The sequence below is a fragment of the Dryobates pubescens genome, chromosome Z (assembly GCF_014839835.1).
Source record: "Dryobates pubescens isolate bDryPub1 chromosome Z, bDryPub1.pri, whole genome shotgun sequence".
Lineage (NCBI taxonomy): Eukaryota > Metazoa > Chordata > Aves > Piciformes > Picidae > Dryobates > Dryobates pubescens.
Genome location: NC_071657.1, coordinates 86,699,028 through 86,724,296, shown reverse-complemented (window position 1 = coordinate 86,724,296; position 25,269 = coordinate 86,699,028). Strand labels below are relative to the sequence as shown.

Below are 25,269 nucleotides of genomic sequence, written 5' to 3'. Positions count from 1 at the left end.
ACCTCTTCCAGAAAGGGAGCAGCATGGCTTTAAAATTGCTTGAGTTTCATAGCAAGCTCAGTGCTAGTGGGGTGGAGGAGAGTTGGTGGCCATCTGGTGTGCCATGATGTGACATGGCTGCATCCTGAACAGCTGGGAAATGCCTGTGCCCAGGTTCAAGGGAGCTTCTGTGGGGCAGCATGATGGTGTAAGTAGCATCCAGCACATGTTCTGCTGCAGGCTTACGTGGAAACTCATCATCATCATCTCTCCACATTAATAATTCCCAGAGCACATCATCATAATTCCCAGAGCAAACTGCAACATGAGAGCTGCTAAGTGGCCTGAGTGCAGAGGCCACTGCTGAGCAAGGGAAAGGGAGTGCAAACAGCACAGTGGGGCTCAAACCCACCTTAACCAAGCCCTGGGAAGGGGATGAGGGTGTCCCACCAGCTATGGCTCAGCCCCAGATATTACTTGATGGGGGTGGTTGATTGAGCCGAGCATTGCCCATCTCTTTCTGGAGGGGAAACTAAGCTTATGGTTAGCTTGTGCAGTGGTGGTCTAGATAAGATCCACTGCTCCTGCCATGGATGGCTTCATCTTCTGGTACCAAGCCCTGTCATTACTACAATCCTGAAAGGAAGAGGCTGGAAGAAAGCAGATGCTGATTGAATCAGGCCCTACGGTATTTGACAGCTCAACATCCATCTGATCCTATTAGCGCTCATTCAGTCCTGCCTGCCGAGGTGCTGTGCATAAATCAGACCCTGCAAAGATTAACAGGAGGTAGAGGGGAGAAAAGGGACCTGCTGCTTCTGCCAAGAAATGCCACTTGTGACCAGGGCCTGCATTGACATTCTTGGCCCTCTGCAGTCTCTGGTCCTCCCTTGTGGGTTTGTTCCTGCAGGGACTCTGGATTTCCCACTGGGCTGCCAAGAGTGTGGCAGGAGATGCTTAAAAACCACAGCTGGTGCATGGGTGAGTTGCCACCAGGAGGCAGGGATGGGGCTCGGCATGGGGACCTTGGGTACGCAGAGCTATCCCAGAGCACTGTTGTAGTAAAGATGTTCTAGTTACCTCGAGCACGCTTTCAGGACAAGATGTAACCCAGCTCATTCTGCCTGCTGGAAGAGAATTCTCTCCTTGCCAGGCTCTCAAAGTGCCCTGCTGTCAGCAAGAAGGTTGTGTGCAGTGAGTGTCTGTGCTGGCAGTCAGTGGGGATAGCAAGAGCCAAAATAGGGGGCAGTTTGTGGCAGAGGACCTTCACCTTGGCAAGAATTAAGATGCTGCATCCTTTCTCAAGGCACATGTCCCCTTGAGGTGACATCACCACTGTAGGGCAAGGTGAATAGCTGAGCTAGGCTCAGCCCTACCAAATATGTCTTTTGTCCTTTCCAGTCCTGTCTGGATTTAGGGGAATGGTGGCACCCTCCAAGATGCCAACACAAGCAAAGCAGAGCTCAGCATGACTTCAGCATGCTCCTGACATCTGTGGGGTTTATTTGCCGTTGCAAACCTCTACATTTGCAGGATGCTCATCTGAGCTAGGCAGGCTGGGTGTGCCAAGGGGGTCTGGGGGCAGAGCAGCTCTGGCTGCTGCAGTACTGCCATGCCCTGGTGTCTGCGAGCTGATAGAATTAGGCTTCACAAATAATTCCACTGATGAATAGTGGCAGTTTTCCTCAAATCATCCACAAATCAGATTTCTCATTACCTAGGTGGTGGGGCAGAGAATCAGAAAACAAGGCTGGTACCTCACTCACTGAATGCTTGCACTTGCTCACCAAGCAAATTATTCCCCAAACACGCTTCTCCGTCAGCCAGTGAAGGGGGACTGGTCTCTTGCAAGGGGATATCCAGGTCCTCTGCTCTCCCAGTATGCCCAGAGTCGAGCATTTACCAGCCCTCCTTGTACTCACCAGCTCAGGGAATCCTTAAACCAGAGAAAGCAAGATTTTACTGCCTTACAGTTGCCTCTTCCAGCCTGATTGGCTCTGCCACTGGTGTAGCCAACATTTCCATGTTATTTCCCACCACTGAGCACTGGTGGAAAGGCCACTCAGAGGCCCAGCAGCAAAGGGACCAGCACAGATTGACCCCCTGAATATAGTACCTAATATCCATTGATGGAGGGACTGGTTGCTCTGAGGGTGTCAAGGTGGGAGGCAGATCACTGACTCTCACACCGGTTTTGGGGTGCAAATGTCTGCATTTGCAGAATGCTTTGCTGGATCAGTCTCTGTTAGGGTAAAAAAAAATCAGCTTTTTCCACAACAGCTTTTCCACACCTTGAAAAATCTGAGCGTGGTGTTTGGTATTTCCCCTTTTTTCTTCCTGTCTTCTACAATTCAAGCATTTCTCCTCAAAGTGAAAGATAATATCCAGAGCAAACTAATACCCAAATTCCATCTCCGCTTTCCTTCCTGTGAGGATACTCCATGGATGTCCTCCTGCTCCCAGGAGGGAAGCAAAGGGCAAAGACACCAGCAGGAAAATCCTCTTCCAACCCTTCTCTGATTTTCAAAGTGACCAGGAAACCCTTCAATCTGAAACATGGCCTGTGGTGCTGCCTAATCAAAAAACCCAACCAGCACAAAGAGTCACCGAGACGCCGACGTCTTGCAGAGACACGAGCAAAGCCTCACATCCTCTGTTCTCAGGTGTTTCTCTCCCCAAGAAAAGCTGGCTGGCAAAAAAAAAATCTTACTTGGCTTCACAACACAGGTGAGCTCCCTGAGGACTGAGTGATGCTTCCTATTTGGTTTTGTTTGTTGGTTTGTTTGGGTTTTTTTTGTATTGTTGGGTATTTTCCCAAGGTGCTTCATCAAGCAAAGGACCTAATCATCAGCTTTTGACTGGCCTGGCTTGGTGCAGTGGGGGGGGGGATGCTAGATGAGCCATGTCAGCATAGCAGCACTTCTCGAATGGTGGATTTCTTCCCTTCACAAGCAGAGCATGCAAGCAGCACACGGGGGGAGGGGGGGGGTGGGGAGGGAAGGAAAGGGGGGGAAAAAAAAAAAAAGCCTGTTTGTTATCTTCCTGCAGCTAACAAATGAAATCTGTCATCTGAGCTGCCCAGGATTTCACTGACTTTTTTTTTTTTTTTTTTAAAGAAACAAGAAATAAAAGTAAGAAATGCGATAAGATCACAGCAATCTTTCTGCCACCGTGCTCCGAGTTATGGCTAGCGGTATTTTATCTTCATTTCAAAATCTGGATGTGGCAGAGGCGCATTTAAATGTGGTGACATTTATACTTTAAATGCCTTTTACATCTCGTTGGCAGGTTTTATACAGAACATATGTATGGGAAGCAGACAGGGGCCGTGCGTGGATGAAAGCGTGGAGCAGGGAGTGCCTGTGGAGCCATTTGTAGGCAGAATGTGAGTTAAAAGACAGAGAGGAAGAGAGAAGGGAGGAGAGACAGAGAAGGAGGAGAAAAGGGTTGGGGTTGCCTGTGCAGAAAGCAGACATTATTTTTGGTTCCCAGTGCAACCTGTTCCCAGCCACCCACTCCCTCCGGTCTCGGCCAGCTCAGCATCACTTACATGTTGCCACTGGTCCAGGATGAGGGGCCGATACCGCAGGAAGAACTTGAGAGGGAAAGACTCGGGGTCGGGCCAAGACGAGGGGTTTTGCCATGACACCTCCAGCCTCCGAGGGTTATTTGGCACAGGTTTGGCCACCACGCTCTCTGGAGGGTCTGGTTTTACTGGAAGAGAAGAGGGTGGCTGGTAAAGCTTTGCACGTGGCGTCCTCCCTTACACCCCTCAGGTCAGCTGGGTAGGCTTTGTGAATGTGACCTTTCCAAGGACAGCAGCAACATGCAAAACATTCATTTCCCAAGCTAATTAGATGCAAATCACCTTTTCTTGTCCATGTCAGTGCTACAGATGTCCTGGCACAAAATAACCACCATTAAACAGGTGCCAGTGCTGGAGACTCACCAAAAGAATCTGGCCAGGGCACAGCATGTTCTTACTCCCCTGGACTACTTGAATCAGGCCAAGGAGCCCACCAAGCCCAAATCCTACTGTTTCCTCACACCCCCTGATTCCTGGGAGTTTGACTCACATTCAAACCTGCTTACCTCACAGTAATGTGGCAGAGCTTCACACTCGTGTTTAATATTGGGAGTTTGGGGGATCCAAAGTGTTGGCACATCACATTTGCCAATGGTGAAGGATTGCTGTGGTCACCTTACGCCCAGGTTGTATCACTCTCAGCTCCACTCTGATTTTGGTTTACAGGCATATTCTCTTGCTCTCTGACAAGTAATTCAAGTGACTATCAATTGGCTGTGATCTGTGCAACCTGGTTTAAAGTTGCAACTACTTTGGGAGTGCTGATAGCAAATCACAGACAGGCTGTGATGAACTGTATTGTCCACTGCAGGGTGAGGCTTGCTCCTTGCCCAAGGTTTGCTCAGCTCCCAACAGCTCAAACTCCCAATCTGCAACAGCAAAGCTGCAAAGAGACTGAGACTTGGGTACACTCACACATCTTTTCTCATGGTCAGAAAGGGGCTGGGCACGGGGAACTAGCTACACAGCTGTGCATGGGGTCAAAGAGGGCTCTCTGTGCACTCTAAGAATAGTAATACACGTGAATCCTCATGTTCCATATGGGCTTTTAACCCCCTATGAAGTCTACATGTAGAACAATGGATCATTCCTGGCCTGAAAATCTTTGGACTGAGTAATGCTCCACGGGTTCTGATCACCTCAAGCAGCAGCTTGTGAATACAGAATACAGAATTAACCAGGTTGGAAGAGACCTTTGAGATCATCGAGTCCAACCTATCGCCCAACACCATATGATCAGCTAAACCATGGTACTAAGTGCCTCATCCAGTCTCTTCTTAAACACTTCCAGAGTCCGACACTTCCCTGGGCAGCCCATTCCAATGGCCAATCACTCTGTGAAGAACTTCTTCCTAACATCCAGCCTTAACATCCCCTGGCATAGCTTGAGACTCTCTCCTCTTGTTCTGTCACAGGTTGTCTGGGAGAAGAGACCAACCCTCAACTGGCTACAACCTCCCTTCAGGTAGCTGTAGACAGCAGTAAGGTCTCCCTTGAGCCTCCTCTTCTCCAGGCTAAGCAACCCCAGCTCCCTCAGCCTCTCCTCATAGGGCTTGTGGTCCAAACCCCTCCCCAGCTTTGTTGCCCTTCTCTGGACACATTCCAGCAACTCAATATCTTTCCTAAATTGTGAAAGTGTGAGCATCAAATTCCACTTCTAAGCATGGAGGAGGAGTGCTGAGGGCATGGGGAGCACTTCTCAGCCTGGCAGATCTCAATCTCTGTACTCTAGAGGCCGCCTTCTCCATGCTGACCCCAAGGACTTAGCTGCTGCAGGTGGGAGGTGATGTCCACAGAGGGACGACTCCTCCCCTGGGAGAGAAAAGAGTTGGTTGTGTGTGATCTGTTGCCTCGCTAGCCTGCATGCCTGCTGCCTGCAGCTCTGCCCTGTGCATAAAGGGCATCTCTCCCTGAAGCTGTGTGGAAACAGGCAGTGATGCAGACTTATTTGTGTGCTGTTCACTGCCCACCTCTTTTCCAGGATGAGCACCCAATTGTTTCCAGGAAGACATCCTCTCTGCACCATCACCACTTGCTCCTGTCAGGAAAACCAGCCTGTGATGCTGTCAAACCTGCTTTCTTGGCTACAGGTGAGGCAGAGAAGGGATCCTAAAACGAAGCCACAGCCCAACCATCTTGTGGAATTTGGTACTGGCCATGTTTCCCCTGGGACACAGACCACCACCACCACCTCCCTCTCCTCAGCCCTCCCACACAGCACCCTGGCACACATCCAGATGCAGTCCTCCTTCCTCATCATCTTCACCACCACCCCAACAGCCCTTCTTGCCTCCCTTCACCTTTCCCTGGTGCAGTGGTTGCAAGGAGGGCCAAATAGCCTCTTCCATCCTTACTGCACCTAGCACTCAGAGGATGGTTCTGGAGGCTTGGGAAGTATCTGGTGGGCAAACACCCATGAGCCTGACTATGGGTGCTTAGTGCCACCTCCTGGGTCCCACTCATCCCTCTCTGTGGTACAGTTTTCGATATAAGCTTCAGCCTCATCAGGAAGAATGACTTGCTGGGGCTGTGCTGAGCTACTCCAGATGGCTGTGTAATTCCTCTGCTTGCTTTGAATCCCCAGTCTTGGGCTGGACATCAGCTTCCATCAACAGGGACTTGGAGTCCAAATACATATGGAAAAGTATAAATCCAGTGCTGGCTCGTCAGCTTGGTTTGCAAAACAAAAGTCTGTTCAACTGAACAAATGTGGATGACTACAAACTGTGGCTCTGCAGCAAGGCAGTGGGAAAGAAAGCAGTGGGATGGGATTGTGTGCTACAGGATACTCTGGGATAATGCAGGGAGCATGGCCCTGCTTTTTGGTGTGCCAGCCTGGAGTCACAGAAGGATGCTTAAATATAGTTTTGCTGGGTAAAGTACATGTGCTTGGGCAGCAACGACAGATGCCACTCTGGTGGGTTAGAGGAAAGCAAAAAGTCCAAAGATGCCCTTGTGCTGAGGTGGGTCACCTGTTCATTTTGCAGGGGGGGCACCCCCAGGCCAGATACTGCGGGTTGGAGACTGTCCCTGGCTCCGAGTGAGCTGACCAGAGACGAGCCACTGAAAGAGCTGCTCTTCTGTCTGCTTCAGGCCTTCAGAGGGCGCCGGGGGTTAATGGGAAAAACAGGAGTCCCTGCAGCCTCCCCATGCATCCTCTCAGGGACTCGTGCTGGCTAAGACACTGCAGCAGTGCCAGCCCCTCCAAAAGCACGAAGCCAACGCTGTTCTGGTCACACCCAAGCAAGGAATCGGGGCTGCAACAGCCAAGAGAAGCACCTGTGGCAGAAGGTCCAGTAAGGACTGTTTCTTAGACAGACAGACTTCATTACACTGTGCTCAGCACGGGAAACATAAGGCCAGACCTGCAGGGGCCAACTGAGGGACACAGTGTATGTCCAGCTCCCTGATTTCTATGTGACCTTGAAAAGGTCCTTTATGTTACACAGCTTCCCAGGTTCCTGCTCCACACATAGGAACAAGCACTCCTCCTTCTCCAGCCTTTGTCTGCCTCCACTTAGCCCACACATGGAAAGGCAGGAGCACTCTGGCTGTACATCAGCTAGCATAATAGAGCCCTGTCCTCGGCAAGGGCCTGCAGGCAGTAATGTAATAAAAGCAATAACAGTAATAATAATTATGGACGATGGGCATTAGGCTGAGTACTGGTTAAGCAGCTACAAAACCAGATGTAATATTATCCTACTGAGCTGAGGGAGCATCATCAGACATTCCTGGGAAGGGGACTTGGCAGGGAGGTGACTCACAGCTCTTCTTGCTTGGTTTTCAGCAGCAGTGTCCAAGCAAGGGCTTGGTGTGCAAAAGAGTGGCTTTCCCTAAAGCCTCTGCATGCTCACAGTGAACAGCAAGTCTTCAGCTGTCCACTGCCCCTGGCTGTTACTAGACAGATCTCACAATGAAGCTAGGGGTTCAGAAAGGCAGCTGAGACCCTCCAGCACGGAGGGGCCTGTCACCTATCCTGTCTTTCCCACAAGTGCTAAAATGGATCCCCTGTGGCTGTTAAATATCCCCTGGCATTTTCTACAGGCAGAGGGATATTAAACTCCATGTCTTAGCCAAATGTCAGTCTAGGTAATTTAATTCTGCCTCCCTAAGTAGTATGAATTGAACTGACCTTCTGCCTAGGCAACTGTATACTCATGTTCAGAGATTCTGAATTTCATACAGACACTGGCACGTTGTCCTCATGCAGACCCTCTGAGATGCTCTGCATCTTAATTGTCCCAGAGCCGAAACTAGGAGGCTCAAATGATCTACCCAAGGTCACACAAGGAATGGGTGGCAGATCTGGGGAAGGCATTCATGCCTGCAAGGCCTCAGCCAAGGCTACCTTCTTCCTTTTAATGTTGTGCATCTTTTCCTGCTTATTTGTTCCAGGTTCTCATGAGGAAAAGGATGCTGAGGTGGGATACCAGTGTTTCTGTGTGGTGGTGTTGTCCATGCTTCCTCTGAGGAATGTAAGCGCCAACTACCTGGTTCCTGGGCTGAAATACAAGCAAGGAAGTTGGGGTTGCATCCTGCAGGGCCACAAATGTTTCCACTCTGTCTGAGCCATGAGGAACATGGCAGCTTCTGACACAGTGCTTTACTCCTACCTAGGACATTCCTCTGCCTCCAACCCCATCTCCTCCTGCCTTAGGCTGCAGCTCTGATGTCACCTTTATTAATATCAATATATTTGCAGAAGACATAATTATGAAAACAATTTCCAGGAGCATGAGGAGGAGGATCAGAGCCCAGATATCCTACCAATAAGAGATGGGGGCCAGAGAGCTGGAAAAGCTTTTCCAGTCTTCACCGAAAATGACAATGCAGTGACCCCTCACAGCTGGCTACTAATAACCAGCACAGTATGACTGCCAGCAAGGCATGGGCTTGGGATAGCAAAAGAAAGTACCAGTCATTTTCCACTCAATTAGAGCCCATCTTCTGAGTGCCTGGGGAAGTGTTTTTCTGCTGGGAGCAGCGAGTGAGGAAGGAGACAGGAAGCAAACCCAAAGGAGGTCACTCCTCCCCAGGGGGCTTCTTGTGCCTGCTCAGGCTGGCTGGGTGGTCTGATCCAGCAGTAGGTCTGATCCCTGCTCACATGGTGCTGGGACAGAGAGCTACCAGCACTGCATTGCTCTCACACTATCTGCAGGATGTTCTGTGTCCAGCAGGGCATGAGATCAGGGCTCTGCCTGGGGTTTAACTTCCATGCAGAAGGTGTGATGGTTTTCTCTAGACTGAAGGGGAAATGTAGGGCAGGCTATGACAACCCCAGCCGTGGGGCTGCAGAAGAAGAATTATGCAGTTGCTGATTGACACTGTCTCTCCATTTTACTAAGATAAGTGCATGTCACAATGCTCCCATGCAGCATTTTTCTAACAGGCTGATCTAATGGCTTTGTCCTGAGCCACAGGCTTTCCACCTCTCCATGTTGCAGAGTAAAATCCAGCACAACTTCTGAGATGAGATCTCAGGCCATCTGATGTGGGTAGAGATCCTCAGTGAAGCTACGAGGTGCTAGATCTGCACCGCCGTCACCCATCATGTTGGCACACAATCCCAGATTTGCAGCCACAGAGAAGCGAGCTAAAAGAGACACTGAGGCAGAAGCTTCTACAAGTAAAGCAGGCAACCTGGGGCAAAACTGAGTGGCAAAATATGCTAACACAGTTCTGATGGGTTATGCCCATCCTGAAAGTGGGGGAAGGGAGGGGTTGCGAGAGCGCTGTTCTCCCCATAGCGGGGGGTTTTCCCCACTGGGAAACTGAGTTAGTCTGTTCCACTCCCCCTCCATGTCCAGCAAACCTATAAGGGGGAGAGTATGGTGAGCATTTGGCTCTCTTTTGCTTCTGCCTTTCTGGGACAAAAGGACTAAGAGAGTTGCTGCAGGCTTCCTGGTTCTCTGCCACATGGTTGGGCCTGGTCTTTCTCCCTGCTGCATCTTCAAAGGACGGTTGGTTTTGTATATCTCCCTATCCATCCTTGTTCCTTACCCTTGTGAACCCTTCCTGTTATTATTATCTCTCTCTCTCGCTCTCCCTCTCTTTCTCTCTCTCTCTATATATATATATTGTTTAAAGGAAAATTTACCTCTCTACTTCCAAACCAACTCCAAATTATTTCTTGGTAGATTTACCTCCTCCCATTTTTTCCTTATTCCCCTTTCTTTCCTTTTTTTTTCCTCTTCCTTTATCTCTCTCTGTTCTTTCCCCTTCCCTTTTTCTCTCAGTTGGGAAAGAGGAGGGGGGAGCGGGGGAGGGATTCTCAGTCTTGCCCCCCATCTGAGCTCTTAAATCCCAGTTAAGGCTCAAACCACCACAACACTGCAGTTATTTTAACTGGAAACACTGCAATGGCACAAGAAGCAGCTCCATGCAGGGTAGGTGGCTGTTGATCAGTGACAGAGCTGAGTTTATTCTTTAATCACTCTGCTAAGCCTGTCATCTGCCTGCTTGAACACTCAGTCACCACCATGTCTGTGCTTCTTATGCACAGCAGTTGCACCAAATCTTTTGGAGGAGAATTTCATAGCTGTGCAGAAAGCAGAGATTTTAAGGCCACTAGATACTGAAGTGTTTATGGAAGTGGGATGCCTCTGGTGTGCAGGACACAGCCGTTTCTGTCAGCACTGGTCTATCATCTTTTTCTCCAATGCTGTCCTGCAGGGTGTTAGAGTATCTGCCAGGTGGTGCAGGGAGTGCATCTCATCTCCCACTGCAACCACAGGGATGTGTCCAGGCACCATGCACCCCTCAAGGCACTTTCGAGAGAGGCAGAAGTTTTGCACCTGTGCTAATGGCTGGTCCAGGGCAGTGCTGGCCTCCACCGACTGCTCCTCCAACCCAGGCTGAGCTCAGACTGCTGGGCTGGATCTGGTTTGTGCTGGTGCCAGGATGCCTGGGGCTTGCATCTGGGTGTGCTTCCCTAAGGGGTTGCCCTTGTGTGTTGGATGGAGAGTCAGATGTTTGGGAAGCCAGGCAGGGCATGGGTGGGATGCAGATGTTACAGGGTGATGCCCTGAATGCCTGCAAGAGAGAATGCAAGGAACTTGGAAAATGCAGCTTAATTGCTGCTCTGGGCTCCACAAACTGGAGGTTACCTTCAATTTTAAGGAGTGTATCTTCCACAAATACAACAATTTCCATTTAAAGGCACCCAAGTGACTGAAACTCCACCACTTCACTGCTAAGCTCTTTGCCTTGTTATCAACACTCACAATGCACCAACAAATACAAGCTTTGGCTATGGACCACAGCTGCAGGGACATGGCAGGATAGTCTCTGCTCCAAAATAATTTCCCTACTCTGTTGAGCAGTATCACCTTGTTTCTTGTTTGATGTTTTCCAGAATTTGGGGTAGAAAGGGAAAGTCTGGGGAAGCAGCAGACCTCTTTTTCTCTCTGGCAATTCCAGCTGCCCAGTACTGGGACGTGCACCACATTGAAGGCAAAGACTGACTGCTGGCTGCACTTCAGGGATTCGTGTATTTGTTTTTCTGGTCCAGTAATTGCCACATGTAACCAGCAAATTGGTTTTCAACGTGTTGCTGACCTCTATCCTCTTCCTGTACTTTGAGGATGAACTCTCCTATCATGGCACCCGCTGCAATCTGTCTTTGGCTGGTGGCAAAATCTCTGTGCCCAGCTCTCTGTTCTTCCTGAATTGCCCAGTCCATGCTGGTTCTTCACAGTTGGAGGAGCATCCACATCACACACACAGCTAGCCAGCATCCCTGTGCAACAGTTAGGGGGACAGACACTCCAGTCCCCAGGGGCAGCTGCTCCCTGTCCCACATAGTGCAGCATCCACTGCCCAGATGGGACAGTGAAGAGGGGAAGATAGAGGAATAGAGTTTTTAGGAGCATGCTAGGTAAAGGCTGGTGGAGGATGACTTTGGGAGAGCTACATCCTGCCCAGAAATGGGGGCAAGAATGTGGGACATTTTAATTTCTCTTTCAGTCTTAAGTCCCATAACTCTGCTTCCAGTGCAAACACTAAAACTGCCTTTTAGGAACACTCACAGGGGCAAGAAGGGCAATGCCATTTGGACCATATCAGTTTCACAACCCTCTGCCCTGTACACATCAGCAGCTTCTCCAGCTGCCAAACAGGGAGGAGTTCAGCAACCACAGAAACCTGGACAATGGAGGATGGAACAGGCAAGGCACCAGGCTGTTGATGAGATCAGCATGGGCAATGCCTGTGGGCATGCTCACTGGCTCCCCTGAGATACTCAGGTGCCAGCATCAGTTACACCAGAGCCATGAAAAGCAGGGGAGCATGGGGAGGATGCCGGCATGGCTCAGACCCCAGCTTCACCTCATGCATGGATAGGCAGAGGCTTCATGTGGAGAGCCTGCTGATCCTCTGGCCCATCAGCCTGGTGGGTGGTGCTGTGTGCAGAGCAAGCCACCCCTAACAGTGCCTCGGAGGGCTCAGTTGCTGCTGTGGGAGTTACCTATGGCGAACTCGTCAAAGGTGAGCGTGGTGGAGTTTTTGCCCAGAGCATTCGTGACTGTCAGTGTCACCTTGTACTTCACTGTTGAGAAGAGCTGGATGTAGCGGATGTGACACCTGTTTTTGGGAAAGACATCCTTCTCGCAGACCATCTCTCTTGTGCCGTGTCTGGAAATCAGAGGCAAAGAAGAGCTGTTACCTACAGAGCAGTGCTCTGGGTGGGAATGCCCCCATGCTGCTGCAGGGAGGAGGTAGAAGGAGCAGCTTTGTGTCCCCATTCTGCCTGTGGTACCCGTGCACCAGGCCTTGCCACAGCCAAAGGGCTGCTTTCCTCTGCTGGGAAATTTGCAGGCTGATGTGCATAAGTTTTATCCTAAGTCTGCACAAAGTCTGTGGTGAATATCCTCCTGCTGGCCTCAAGGAAAGGGTGAGGCCCTACTGGTGCTGGGGTTGTCTCTGTCCTCTTGTGAGAGGAATGGAATCTCCTTTCTGCTGGTGACAAGCATCAGCAGACAATGCATAGCACCAGCCTGTGTAAGGGATATGCAAAGCCCTGGGCACTGGGTGAGGGACAACAGCATGATCAGTTCTAAGTGTGAGACACTGCTGCTGCCTGGCCACAGCTAGTGTGCAGCAGAAGGGAGCATTGCTGTGCCACATGGGCCAAAAAGCTGTGGGTACAACTTCCACTGTGGAAAAGAGGTGTGAAAAGGATGGACTTGGGGACCATAGAAAGGGGATCTGGGGACTTTACTGGTTCCCTCTCAGGAAATCGGTACTTAATTGGACAAAGCCCCCATGCCAAACATTCAGTTTGGATGTCCCTGAAGAATCCTTCTCCAGGTCTGTTTTTGGGACATTGATCCCTTATGCTCAGCACAGGTGAGACACACTGCCCCAAGACTTTATAGCACTACCTGGGACTTGCTCCAGCCTGTAGGGACAAAAACTCACCCCACCACACCCTTTCTCTTCAGACACTTACATGACAGAGATATTGAAGGAGTTAGGGATATAGGTGGGAGTGGACAGGTGCCAGCTGCAGTAGAAGCCTTTTGGGTAGTTGTTGGACCGGCACATCAGCACTGGCTCCTTTGGAGGGGCTGCCAGGGAAAGAGAAAGAACAGTTACCAGTGGAGGTAGGATCATCACCAGGTTCTGAACAAGGAGATGTCCCTTCACTTTCACATGCTGCTGCCTTGGGACGAGACATAGATTCCAAGGGGAGCCTAGTGTGTGTTTATCAGCTGCTCAAAGCATCTGTGGACCTTACTCCCACTTCTGCTGCTGAGGCACCCTATGAGACCTTTCTTTGGCCTGCACTGTGCACAGCATTTCACTTCCACCAGCAGCTCACTAACTCTAACGAGACATGGAGTGCCAGAGTAGGCTGGCAGATATCAGGGAAAATTGTCTTCAAGGCTGCGACAGAAGCATCACTGATAGGGAGGAGGTGCTGATTTCTTGACCCCATTAAGCTGCAGAGCTCATGCTCTCTCTGCCAAGTCCCTGGGGAGTGATAAACTTGTTGAGGGATGATCCCCTGAAAGACCAGAAATCCTCAAAGGGAGGAAGAAGGACTGCTTACAGCAGATCAGGAGGAACAGCTTGAAACTAGCAGAGAAAATTCATCTCTGCAGGACTCGCAGTCTTAATACTTTCAGCAGCATGGCAGAGCATCCCATCCAGAAGGCATGCAGGCAACTGGAGATACAATGAGAGCATGCATTGGGGAGCAGCCTTCATCTGGTCTTGGCAGTTGATGCTACAGGTTAAAGTATTTTAAACCAAACCAAGTGTTCAGACTGCACTTGGCTTTCCTGGATGTATGTGCACCCTGTGTCTGTAGGAGCACAGACAGAGCTGCAGGGAGAGTCTGCAAAATGTCAAGGGCCAGTGCATGCAGAAGGCTGAGATGTGATACCTTTCCTCTGATAAATTTTGCCCTTGTTAGTTGGTAAAAATGTTACCTGAACTGACAGCAAAGTCAGCTCCTCCTGGTTCCTGGACACTTTCATTTCTAAGAACAGAACTTGGCTCTAACTGCGGCACAGTACCTTGCCATAAAATACACATCTTGGGCTGGATGTATACCAGGGTTCTCTCAAAAATGCTGTCTGAACCTGTGGTGGTCTGTCTTTCACTTCCCTCATGAACCCTCATCCCTATACATACACCTGGGATATCCCAGGACATTCTCTTCTCAAGCAGAGATTTGTAAACAAACCTAGCAGACCAAGCTTAGCCTGGAGAAGAGGAGACTGAGGGGTGACCTTATTGCTCTCTACAACTACCTGAAGGGAGGTTGTAGACAGACAGATGTTGGTCTCTTCTCCCAGGCAGCCAGTACCAGAACAAGAGGACACAGTCTCAGGCTGTGCCAGGGGAGGATCAGGCTAGATGTTAGGAAAAAGTTCTATACAGAGAGAGTGATTGCCCATTGGAATGGGCTGCCTGGGGAGGTGGTGGAGTCGCCATCACTGGAGGTTTTTAGGAGAAGACTTGACGGGGTGCTTGGTGCCATGGGTTAGTTGTTTGCGTGGTGTTGGATTGGTTGATGGGTTGGACGCGGTGATCTTGAAGGTCTTTTCCAACCTGGTTTATTCTATGTATTCTGTTCTATGTAAGCAGTCTCAGCAGTATCACAGAACTGTAGAGTGGTTTGGGTTGGAAGGAACCTTCAAAAGTCATCTAGTCCAAAATCCCTGCAGTCAGCAGGGACATATTCAACTATATGAGGTTGCTCAGAGCCGTGTCCAACATCACCTTGAATGTTTCCACGGATGAGACATCTACCACCTCTTTGGGCAACCAGTACCAGTGGTTCACCACCCTCACAGTACAGAATTTCTTCCTAATATCCCCACCAAAACCTACTCTTTTTCCACAGAATCACAGAATTTGCTAGTTTGCAGAAGACCTTTAGGTGCATGTCAAATCATTAACATAACACTGACAAGTCCTTCACTAAACCATTAGTGACGTGGTCCAGTTGATGTGCTGGTGTTAGGTCATTGACTGGATGTTATGATCTCAGAGGTCTATTCCAGCCTCAGTGATTCTGTGATTCTGTGTGTGGTGGTTTAGGCCGGGTGCTGGCACAGATGCCACTGCACAGACCACACCTGGGAGGTCCCAAGGGGTGGGCCCAGCCCAGGGGGGTGGTCACAGGAAACCAGGTATTCCATTCCCAAAATGCCCTGCTCCCCTAATAAACATCCATGCGGGGTCTTCACTTCCTCTTTCATTCCCTGCTGCTGCCTAGGTAAAATGGCGTGAGCTGCCTCCCTTGGGCCTGCCCTGGGGTTGGGTGTACCCCCAGGTGGGGATGGGATGTTCTTGGGTATGTTTTGGGGTTTCTTTTGTCACTGTGTGTCTCTGGCTTTCTGTACACACTCACTGTTTTCTATTTAAACTTTCATCACTTTTGCAATCCGTTTGTCTGAGTCGTTATTTCTGCCCGTGGTGGGGAGGGGGTCTGCCCCAACCCATTACACTGTGATGTCTGTAAGCACTACATCTATGTGTAGATACCTCCAGTATGGGCATTCCACCACTGCTTGGGCAAACTGTTTCAATGCCTCATAACCCTTCCAGTAGAATTTTCTTCCTAATATCCAAACTAAATTTCCTTTGGCACAACTTGAGGCCATTTCCTCTTGTCCTGCCACTTGTTGTTTGGTTGAACAAATCGACCACCACCTCTCTGCAATCTTATTTTGTGAAGTTGTAGAGAGCAATAAGGTCTCCCCTCAGCCTCCTTTTCCCCAGACTAAACAATCCCAGTTCTCTCCGCTGCTCCTCATATGACATCTACTCTAGGCCCTTCACCAGCTTCATTGCCCTTCTCCAGAGCCTCAGTGTCCTTCTTGTAGTAAGGGGCCCAAAACACAATATTCAAAGTGCAGCCTTGCCACTGCTGAATATGGGAACACGATCACTCCCCTACTCCTGCTGGCCACACTATTCCTGATACAGGCGCAGATGCTGTTGGTCTTCTCAGCCACCTGGGCATACTGCTGGCTCACAGGATCACAGGATGTTAGGGGTTGAAAGAGACCAACAACTCTGCCAGAGCAGGACCATAGAATCTAGCACAGGACACACAGGAATGCATCCAGATGGGTCTTGAAAGTCTCTGGAGAAGGAGATTCCACAACCTCCCTGGGGAGCCTGTTCCAGTGCTCTGTGACCCTCACAGTGAAGAAGTTCCTTCTTAAGGTGGAACCTCTTGTGTTGTAGCTTTTATCCATTGCCCCTTGTCCTATCACAGGATGCATGGGTCCTGCATGACATCCCAGGCAACAAAATGGAGAAGCATGGACTTGAGGGGTGGCCCATTTATTGGATAAGGAACTGGCTGAGTGGCCACACCCAGAGAGTGGTGGTCAATAGCTTAATGTCCGAATGGAGACCAGTGAAGAGTGGTGTCCCTCGAAGGTCAGTACTGGGACCAGTGCTGTTTAACCTCTTTGTTGGCAATATGGACAGTGGCATTGAGTGCACCCTCAGCAGGTTTGCTGATGACACCAAGCTGTATGGTCTGGCAGACATGCTGGAGGGAAGGGATGACATCCAGAGGGGCCTTCACAGGCTGGAGAAGTGGACCCATACCAACCTCACGAAGTTCAGCAAGGCCAAGTCCTACACCTGGGTCAAGGCAATGCCAAGCACAAATATAAGCTGGGCAAGGAGTGGCTTGAGAGGTACTGAGGAGAAGGGCTTGGGGTGTTGGCTGATGAAAAACTCAACATGAGATTGCAATGTGCACTTTCATCCCAGAAGACCAACTATATCATGGACTACATCAAAAGCAATGTGACCAGCAGGATGGGGGAAGTGATTCTTCCCCTCTACTGTGCTCTTGTGAGACCCCACCTGGAGTACTGCATCCAGTTCTGGTGCCACCAACACTGAACTTGGGGGTGCTGATCGACAGCTGCATAAACATGAGTCAGCAGTGTGCCCAGGTGGCCAAGAAGGCCAATGGCATCCTGGCCTGCATTAGGGATAGTGTGGCCAGCAGGAGCAGGGAGGTCATTGTGGTCATTGTGCCACTGTACTCTGCATTGGTTAGGCCACACCTTGAGTCCTGTGTCCAGTTCTGGGCCCCTCAGTTTAAGAAGGACATCGAGACACTTGAACGTGTCCAGAGAAGGGCAACAAGGCTGGGGAGAGGCCTTGAGCACAGCCCTGTGAGGAGAGGCTGAGGGAGCTGGGATTGTTTAGCCTGGAGAAGAGAAGGCTCAGGGGTGACCTCATTGCCCTCTACAACTACCTGAAAGGTGGTTGTAGCCAGGAAGGGGTTGGTCTCTTCTCCCAGGCAGCCAGCACCAGAACAAGGGGACACAGTCTCAAGCTGTGCCAGGGGAAGTTTAGGCTGGAGGTGAGGAGAAAGTTCTTCACCAAGAGAGTCATTAGCCATTGGAATGTGCTGCCCGGGGAGGTGGTGGAGTCACCATCACTTGAGGTCTTCAAGAGGAGATTGGACATGGCACTTGGTGCCATGGTCTAGTCATGAGGTTTGTGGTGTCAGGTTGGACTTGATGATCCTTGAGGTCTCTTCCAACCTTGGCGATACTGTGATATTATAACTGTTGGAGAGGGTCCAGAGGAGGGTCAGGAAGATGATCAGAAGGTTGAGCACCTCCCCTATGAGGACAGGCTGCAAGAGTTTGGGTTCTTCCACCTGGAGAAGAGATGGCTCCTGGAAGACTTTATAGAGGCCATCCAGTACCTGAAGGGGACCTACAAAAAGTGACAAGATGAGGGGAAATGGCTTTAAGCTGGAAGAGGGTAAATTTAGACTGGATATTATTCTTTCGGGTGAGGGCAGTGAGACACTGGAACAGATTGTCCAGGGTGGTTGTAGATGCCCTCTCCCTGGCAGTGTTCAGGGTCAGGTTGGATGAGGCCTTGAGCAACCTGGTCTAGTGGAAGGTGTCCCAGTCCATGCTGGAGAGTTGCAACTAGGTGATCTTTAAAGTCCCTTCCTGATGCCTGCAGCCATGTCTGTGCAGATCAGCCCTACAGAGCTGCTTCTCTCCTTGGAATCTCCTCAGACCCACCCTCTGGTCACAACCCAGACCCCACTGGTGTAACATGCTCTCAGACTCCTCTGGGACCAGAGTAGAAACCTGATGGAAACAAGCAGCCTGACCATGCCCTCTGGAGACGGCCAACCAGGCTGGTTTGCCATGAGCAGGGGCTGCCAGGATGGGTTCAGAAATTATGAGGGGTTTCTCTAGAACAGCTTTCTGGGAGGATGCTATGAGCGCCAGCTGCAGCACCCTCCTGCACTCTGCAGAGGGGCAATGAAGGCATGGGATTTGCACACACACACTGGTGCCTCTGGGGCAGGGCTGGAGCATGAGCAAGCAGGTGGCATGCCAGAGAGCCAAGGGCAGGAAAGTCAGGGAGCAGGCAGCAGGGAGACAGAGAGGGAGACGGGGCCAGGAGGGAGGGGAGGCTGAGCGGGTCAGTGACGCGTGTTCCTCCTAATGACTATTTCAGCTTTCAGCTAGCAGATGAAGGCCAGAACCTGGTTAATGAGCCTCCCAGCTAAATTATTCAGGCAGACCCTCCACAGCAAAACAGAATGGCTGATTGCCAGGCCAGAAGCAAGGGCCTGATCCCTGATACAGCTCCATCCTCCTCCTCTACGGCTCCTTAACCCCTTCCCTGCTCCACAGCTGCACTGGGGTGAGGCAGGAGCAAACACGGAGCAGCACTGCCCTTAGAAAGGAGTAGTGGGAGGGCTGGGGGCTCCCAGGAGGTGTTTCTGAGGGGGTGATGGGGCACAGGGGATTTAGAAACAGCCTCTGGGGTCTGAGTGGCCGCATGATGGCAGTGTGGGCAAACAGCACCCACCTGGCGGGCTGGGGACTCAACGATTACATGGGGGCAGGACAATGGGGACACTGCCGCGGGCCTATCACCCACTTACCACTTGGGCACACATGCCCCACATGACATCAGCACCCAGATGGGATGCTGAGGCTTCAGTGAGCATCCCTGATGTGGAGACTCTGCCCTACTCACTCAGCCCCAGATGCTGCACTGCTACCAAGCTGTGATTAGCTCATCTGAGGATAATTTATATCTGCTGTCTCTAGTATTATACTGATCTGGTCTTGGTGATCTGTGGTAATTCTGCCACCAAGGTGGCTGGAAGAGACTCATGCCCCCAGGTTTGCTTTCCTGGGAGAAGGGGGAACTGCCCAAACTGCTTCTTGCTTCCATCCACACTCTGCATCTGCCTGTGAAGATTCCTCATTTTCACAGTCCTGAATGCCTTAAAGATCCTGTCCTCTGCTCCAAGATTGGAGCCCAAATGGCAGTCACAAGGTCCTGTGCCCACAGCAAGCCAGAGGTGGAATGGGAGCCTGGGAAAAGGAGACAAAATGACCCTTGTATCTCTACCACCATGGTGTCCATGCAGTATCCTCAGCTCACTGCAGCAGTACGGGATGGTGCTGCATGAAGCTTATCTCACCTCAGCCATCATCCCCTGTTTCTGGGCAGGGACAAACTGTCTGACATGGACACTTCTACCACCCTTTGTCTTTCCAAAGAGCTGTCAGTCCCAGAGCCACAGGCATTGTGAGAGGCGTTGCCATGCAATTGTCCCACTTTCCTCTTTCATGGGCAGAAAGTCCACACCATGGGAGAGCACAAGGCCAGTGTGATGTGCCACTAAGGGCTGTGACCATGACACCATGTAGGTAGCTGTGCCCCCCGATGCCATGAAGTGGAGGCCTTTTCTCAGCTGCCATGGTGCATCAGGAGGGCTGTCTTTGCTGTCTTTGCCCACTGTGCCTTGGTGTCTCCCTGAAGCTGGTGGCAGGGCCCCCTTCTCCCTATGGAAAATGGAGGCTTGCAGCCCCATTCATCTCCTCTCCCAGGAAAGGTGCTTGCCGGCACAGCTCATTCTGCCCATCAAAGGCTCTTAAGGAGAGCAAATAAAATTGCAGGCTCCAATCGATCTGACGTTCTGTAATGCTGTCTTTGGAGGCGGGCCAGCCAGTCAGGCCAATGAAGAGAGCAAGAAAAGCAGCAGAGGAAAACAAAGCCATCAACAGAGCATTAAAGGATTTTTCTGCCTTGGGGCTTTGGGCAGTGCCTCCGGGTGTGGGGTGTCCCACTCCAAGCTCCTCCACTCTCTGCCAGCTGATGTCCAGCTCTGAGCTCCTGCCTGATGCCAAAACCAGCCAGAGCAACACTTTGCTCCTGCGAGGGCACTTCTCCCTGAGCTCCTGAATGCAGCTTCCCTAATCCTGGCAAATATTTACTTCCCTGTTGCTTCATGGATCTGCTGAGCTCTGTAAAGGCAGAGCTCCTTTCCTTTCCCCACAAACAGCACCTGCCCTCTCTAATCTGCCTATTAACCTCTTGCACAGCGGGAAGTCACTTCTCCCGTGAGCCCTGCTGATGTCCTCTCTGCAAACCCAGCATGTTTAATGCCCATCTGTGGCAGCTTCCCAGCAGCTTGGGCTGCAACCTGCCCTGCTTCAAAAGCTTGTGTCAAAGGGATGAAAAGCTGCAACAGAGCAGAGTGCATCCCACCTGAGCATGCTGCTCACAAGCTGTGTTATGCTCCAGCAAAATTCAGAGTTGTAACAGGCAGTGAAAGCTGGTGCTGCAAGGTCAGCAGCAGGGTTGCAAACCCTGCAGAGGACCCGTGGCAAGGAAGGTGCCCCAGGCTTTGCATCCATTTGAGCACTGTCTTTCCAGCTTCGTGGAAATAAGCGTCACTTGACCAACTCCAGCCTCTCTGCACAGGTGGGGAGAGCACAACAAGTGGTTCTTCTGGCTGCATCAGCATACACACAGAGGTTTTCTCTCCCTCCCCACCACTGAGGTGTAGTCCTATTGTACCTTGAGTCCCACTGTGCAGAGGGAGAGTGTGACCAATCCATTTTAGAAACCACTAAAAATGATCTACAATAGCTTTTCCTAGTCCAGCTAGGTCATGAGATAATGGACATTAAAATTGTGGCATTTTTATATATAGAAAAGTTATTTTAGGTCTTTTTTAGAGGTCTTGGAAATAGATCAGTTATAATTTTCCTCTCCTGCTGAGAGCTGAATGTACTAAAGATGTCTTGCTCCACAGGTGGAAGGATACAAAAAGTAGTGCAAATGGAAGTTTTAAGAGGCCTCTCAGACACTTACATAGGAGGCATTTCTTCTGGTGCATAGGAGGCACATTCATGTACTGGGGTGCTGGGGGACACTAATCCTGAAGCCTGCTTGTGGGATCATCCTGGTCTCAGGCCAGCAAAGCCTCCAGGGTTCATGACAGTGGCTGTGCTAGAACTACAGGCATGACACAACCTGCCCCACACTGTGGGACAGCCCCAGTACTGATGCTGTTGTGCTGTCAGACTCCCACTGTTGCCATTGCTGCTTCTCCTGAGTGCCCAGGGCAGGATCACTGCCCCATCTTGTGCTGTGCCTAACACACTCTCCATATCCTCACCCACTGACAGTTTTGCAACACAGCCATGACCTTGCAGGTGGTGAATATGTGCTGGTAAGTAAAAAGGCTCCCAAGTGACTTAAAGCAAAGCTTCAGAGTCTATAGGGCACAACAGGGACCCACCTGGGCATGAGATGCCATTCCTGAGCATGTGGGCACATGTGCACAAGAGCAGTGTACCCTATATATCTGGACACACACCTCAGCAGATTCTTTTGTCAGACACATGCATGCTGCAGGCCTGATGGATTATTTATCTGATGCTGCTCCTCTAAAATTGTCTGTGTACAACAGATAAAGGAAACAACAAAGAAAACAATGATGAATAAATCCATTTTCTGCTGCCTGGAGAATCGGGGTGCATCTGCCTGCTGTGCACCACCTGTGCTGGAGTGCAGCATGACTGTGGCTGGAGATGGTCCCTTACACTACTCCAAATGTTGGGATGCAGCTGTGTTTCCATGCTGGGGAAAGGAATGGAGATGAAGTTCCATTTTGCTCTGTTTCCCCACATCCAGGTTGTTCTTGGATAACAGTGAGGACAGCAGTGTGGTAGTACTGTGCCATGTGGTACTCCCCTGTATCGTGCTACTGTGCTCTGGGAACATCGTGTTCATAAACACTGCTTCTTCAAGAAGGATTAAACAGCTAGAGAACTCAGGGGTCATGGGGTGGAATGGGCTCATCTCTCACTGATCTCCAGGGTGACCTCAGCAAGTGATGAATACAGAGTTTAGGTCTCTCCTAGTCCAAGCCACTCACACCTTAGCAAGGGATATTTTCAGGGAGACATTCTGAAGATGTATCCCCCTGGAGTGTAAGCCATCACAACTGAACACCAGAGTCACCCACATTCAGCAAGCACCTAGTCTCATGCTTCAGCATCTCCTCCAGAACTCCCTAAATTGGGTCAGGGACACCTGCATCTGTAACCAAAGTCCCCTGGCCCTGCTGCCACCTAGGAGCCAGTTGCCTAGCCTCAAAGAGAAAGAATTTATTCCCTGGAAGATGCCAGAGAAAAAGGTGGACTCAGCAAAAGATAAATTTCTAAAAGGCCCTGTTTTCCACTAATTGGGGCTCGTAAACCAAGCTATGGATTTTCTCATTTCCCTTGCTGAAAATTCAGTGTGCGTGTTGAGGCAGCACTGTAAATTTTTTGGGTGAGGCATTACTCACAGAGAAGAGAAAGCTCAAAGCCCTGCTTTAAGCTCAAATCGCAGTGCAAGCTCCTAGCCCTAAAATCTGCCTCACAGCAGGATGGTGTGATAATAGGCTCACTGGAGTTTGTTTCATCCCACGCTGCACGAGGCTGTGCTACTCGCAACACAGCAGAGGTGCTCTTGAAACCTGACAGCTCTGAAGTCTTCAAAAAACTAGCAGGCAAGCCTGGATAGGAAGCAAGAGAAAGAGCAAGAGGAGAGGGGCTCTGGCAGTGGTGGCGTGGGATATGGCAGATGGCTGGCACGGTAGCATTTTCTGGAGTTGCTCCCTGAGGCACAGGATGCTGCAGGAAGGTGATTTAGGCAAGTGAAACGATCTTGCACCCATGGCAGATCCTATTGCTCACTCCAGCATCACCGGTGCTGGGCAGCATTGCTGTCCCAGGACAATGCTCACATGGGTCCCTGGAGATACCAGGAGGGTCTGGGCAGGCCTCATTGCAGAGTTTCAGTACTTAAAGGGAGACTATAAGAAAGATGGGGACAAAATTTTTAGCAGTGTCTGTCATGATAGCAGTGATGGTTGTGAACTAAAAGAAGGTAGATTTAAACTAGACATAAGGAAGACATTTTACAGTGAGGGTCATGAAACATTGGCACATGTGGCCCAAAGAGGTGGTATGTGCCTCATCCCAGGTAACCTTCAAGGTCAGGCTGGACAGGATTCTAAGCAGCCTGATGGAGTTGCAGATCTCCCTGCTCACTGCAGAGGAGTTGGACTGGATGATTCTGTGATCCTACTCAGCACACTGGCACCTCAAACCCAGCTGTGCTGCTGCAGGTGATGCTGTCCCCACAGGCCATAAAGCTGGGCTAGAAGCCTTAGGGACTAACGTGCAGGGTGCCTCCAGCCTTCACCGCAGCAGAAAACCTCCCTAACCCTCCTGCCCTCCACTGGAAACCAGAAGGCAGCTTTGCTCTGAAACAGTATTAAATATTGAACAAAATAAAGCTGTTATCTGGGATAATTGGGAGTAAATAAAACATTTAACCAAACCAAACGCAGCTGTTTGTACTTGGAGCCGGCACAACAGCAGGGAAGCCAGATCAGCTACTCTGCATCCTCGTTACAGCAGCTGATTATTGTTTTGTGTATAACAGTAGCACCGCCAGCCCTCGAGCGAGGCCAGGGCCCACGGTGCTTGGTGCAGCGCACCCGGGACTGGTACACCAGTGAGGTAGGATGTGGCTGCATGGCGAGTGCGCCAGGCATGGGAAGCCCTTCGCAGCACTGGGGTTTGCTCTTCAGCCCAGGGAGTTCACGGTGAGGCCGGCTTTCCTCCCCCAACACCTCTGCAGGAGGATTTGCATGTAACATAAACCATTTCAGAGCCAAGTCACTGGTTCGCACATAGCCCCGGGCAGTAATGACCAAATCTTGTTACCGGCTGCTCTGGGATTGCGTTTGCTGGGCCTCCGTCCAGCTCCCACGGGAAAGCTCCGGCAAATGGAGCCAAGGGAGGCTACAAGGATGGACAGTGCACCCCTTCCTGCAGCTGGGTGCTGGAGCACCCTGGGGTGCTAGGCTGCTGTGCCCAGCAAGTGGGGAAGGGGCTACAGCCCCTGCACAGATAATAGCAGGGTAATGTTCTCTTTCCTTTCTTACCTCAGCCATGCAGATTTCCCCTGCTGGGGTTTGGGAAGGAGAGCATGATGCCCCACAGGTCCCACCCAAAGGCTGTGCCTATCTCTTGTAAAATGGCTGGGAATGGTGAAAGACATGAAATGCGTGGGATTTTCCAGTCTCCACAGAAATAGCTTCTGCTTCCAGGGGACCCATGGGGCTGGATGTACTGTGCCAAGGCAAAGGAGAGGGAAAATATTTCCTAGCGTGCACAGGGCTGCTCCAACACCTTCTCCTCACCCTAAGAAGCTTGTGGGTTTTATCTGCAGTCAGCAGTATCTGCCTCTCTTGGTATGCCTTGATAAATGGCTTGATCAGAGCAGGGCAAAAACTATTCTGAAGTGTTGCTTTCTGCCATGCTCCATCTCAGGCCACACCAGGTGTGAGCAACACATGGCACTGGAGCCCAAGTCTGAGCAGAACCCTGGGAATCTCCTCCATGAGCTCTGCTGTAAAAGCTGCCAGCCAGAGAGGGGGAACATCCCTGCCTGTGTGGGAGAGGACAGTGTCTTTCCTGGCTCAGTTGTTCCGCCCGTGTGTGAGGTATGCATGAGGACTCCCCAGCAGGTACTGGGGAGCCTGACGGTCTCTGCCATGGCAGCCCCCTGCCTCCATATGTGCAGGGCTTGCAGAATAGAACTTGGCATCTCCTTCCTCTTTTTCCAGCTCCAGGCACTAACCCCCTGAACAGTCTACACCATGCAATGCCCCTGCTCCTTCCATCCCCTATTTAAATGCTGCAAGAAAGCAATCTGTCCTCCTGGCCTCTCCAGATGGAGAAGACAGGGTGAATACCAGGTGCAGTCAGACACAACTGGGACCATCAGCAGCCATGTATCCTCAACAAAGCTGTCCCACCAGAACTCCTAGAAATTGTATATTTATCTGTGAGGAACATCCAGAGGGAAGCTAC

General features: G+C 50.7%; 1 protein-coding gene across 2 annotated transcripts in view; it reads right to left on the bottom strand.

Moving 5' to 3' along the window:
• Nucleotides 1-25,269, bottom strand: part of CNTFR (ciliary neurotrophic factor receptor) — a 239,180-nt gene that overhangs the window by 11,477 nt on the left and 202,434 nt on the right. For both annotated transcript variants that reach the window (XM_054178919.1, XM_054178920.1), the window contains 3 exons: nucleotides 13,017-13,134; nucleotides 12,033-12,199; nucleotides 3,530-3,693 (listed from right to left, as the gene is read on the bottom strand). In XM_054178919.1, coding sequence (XP_054034894.1) covers nucleotides 3,530-3,693; nucleotides 12,033-12,199; nucleotides 13,017-13,134 — 449 coding nt within the window. The remainder of the gene's footprint in view (nucleotides 1-3,529; nucleotides 3,694-12,032; nucleotides 12,200-13,016; nucleotides 13,135-25,269) is intronic.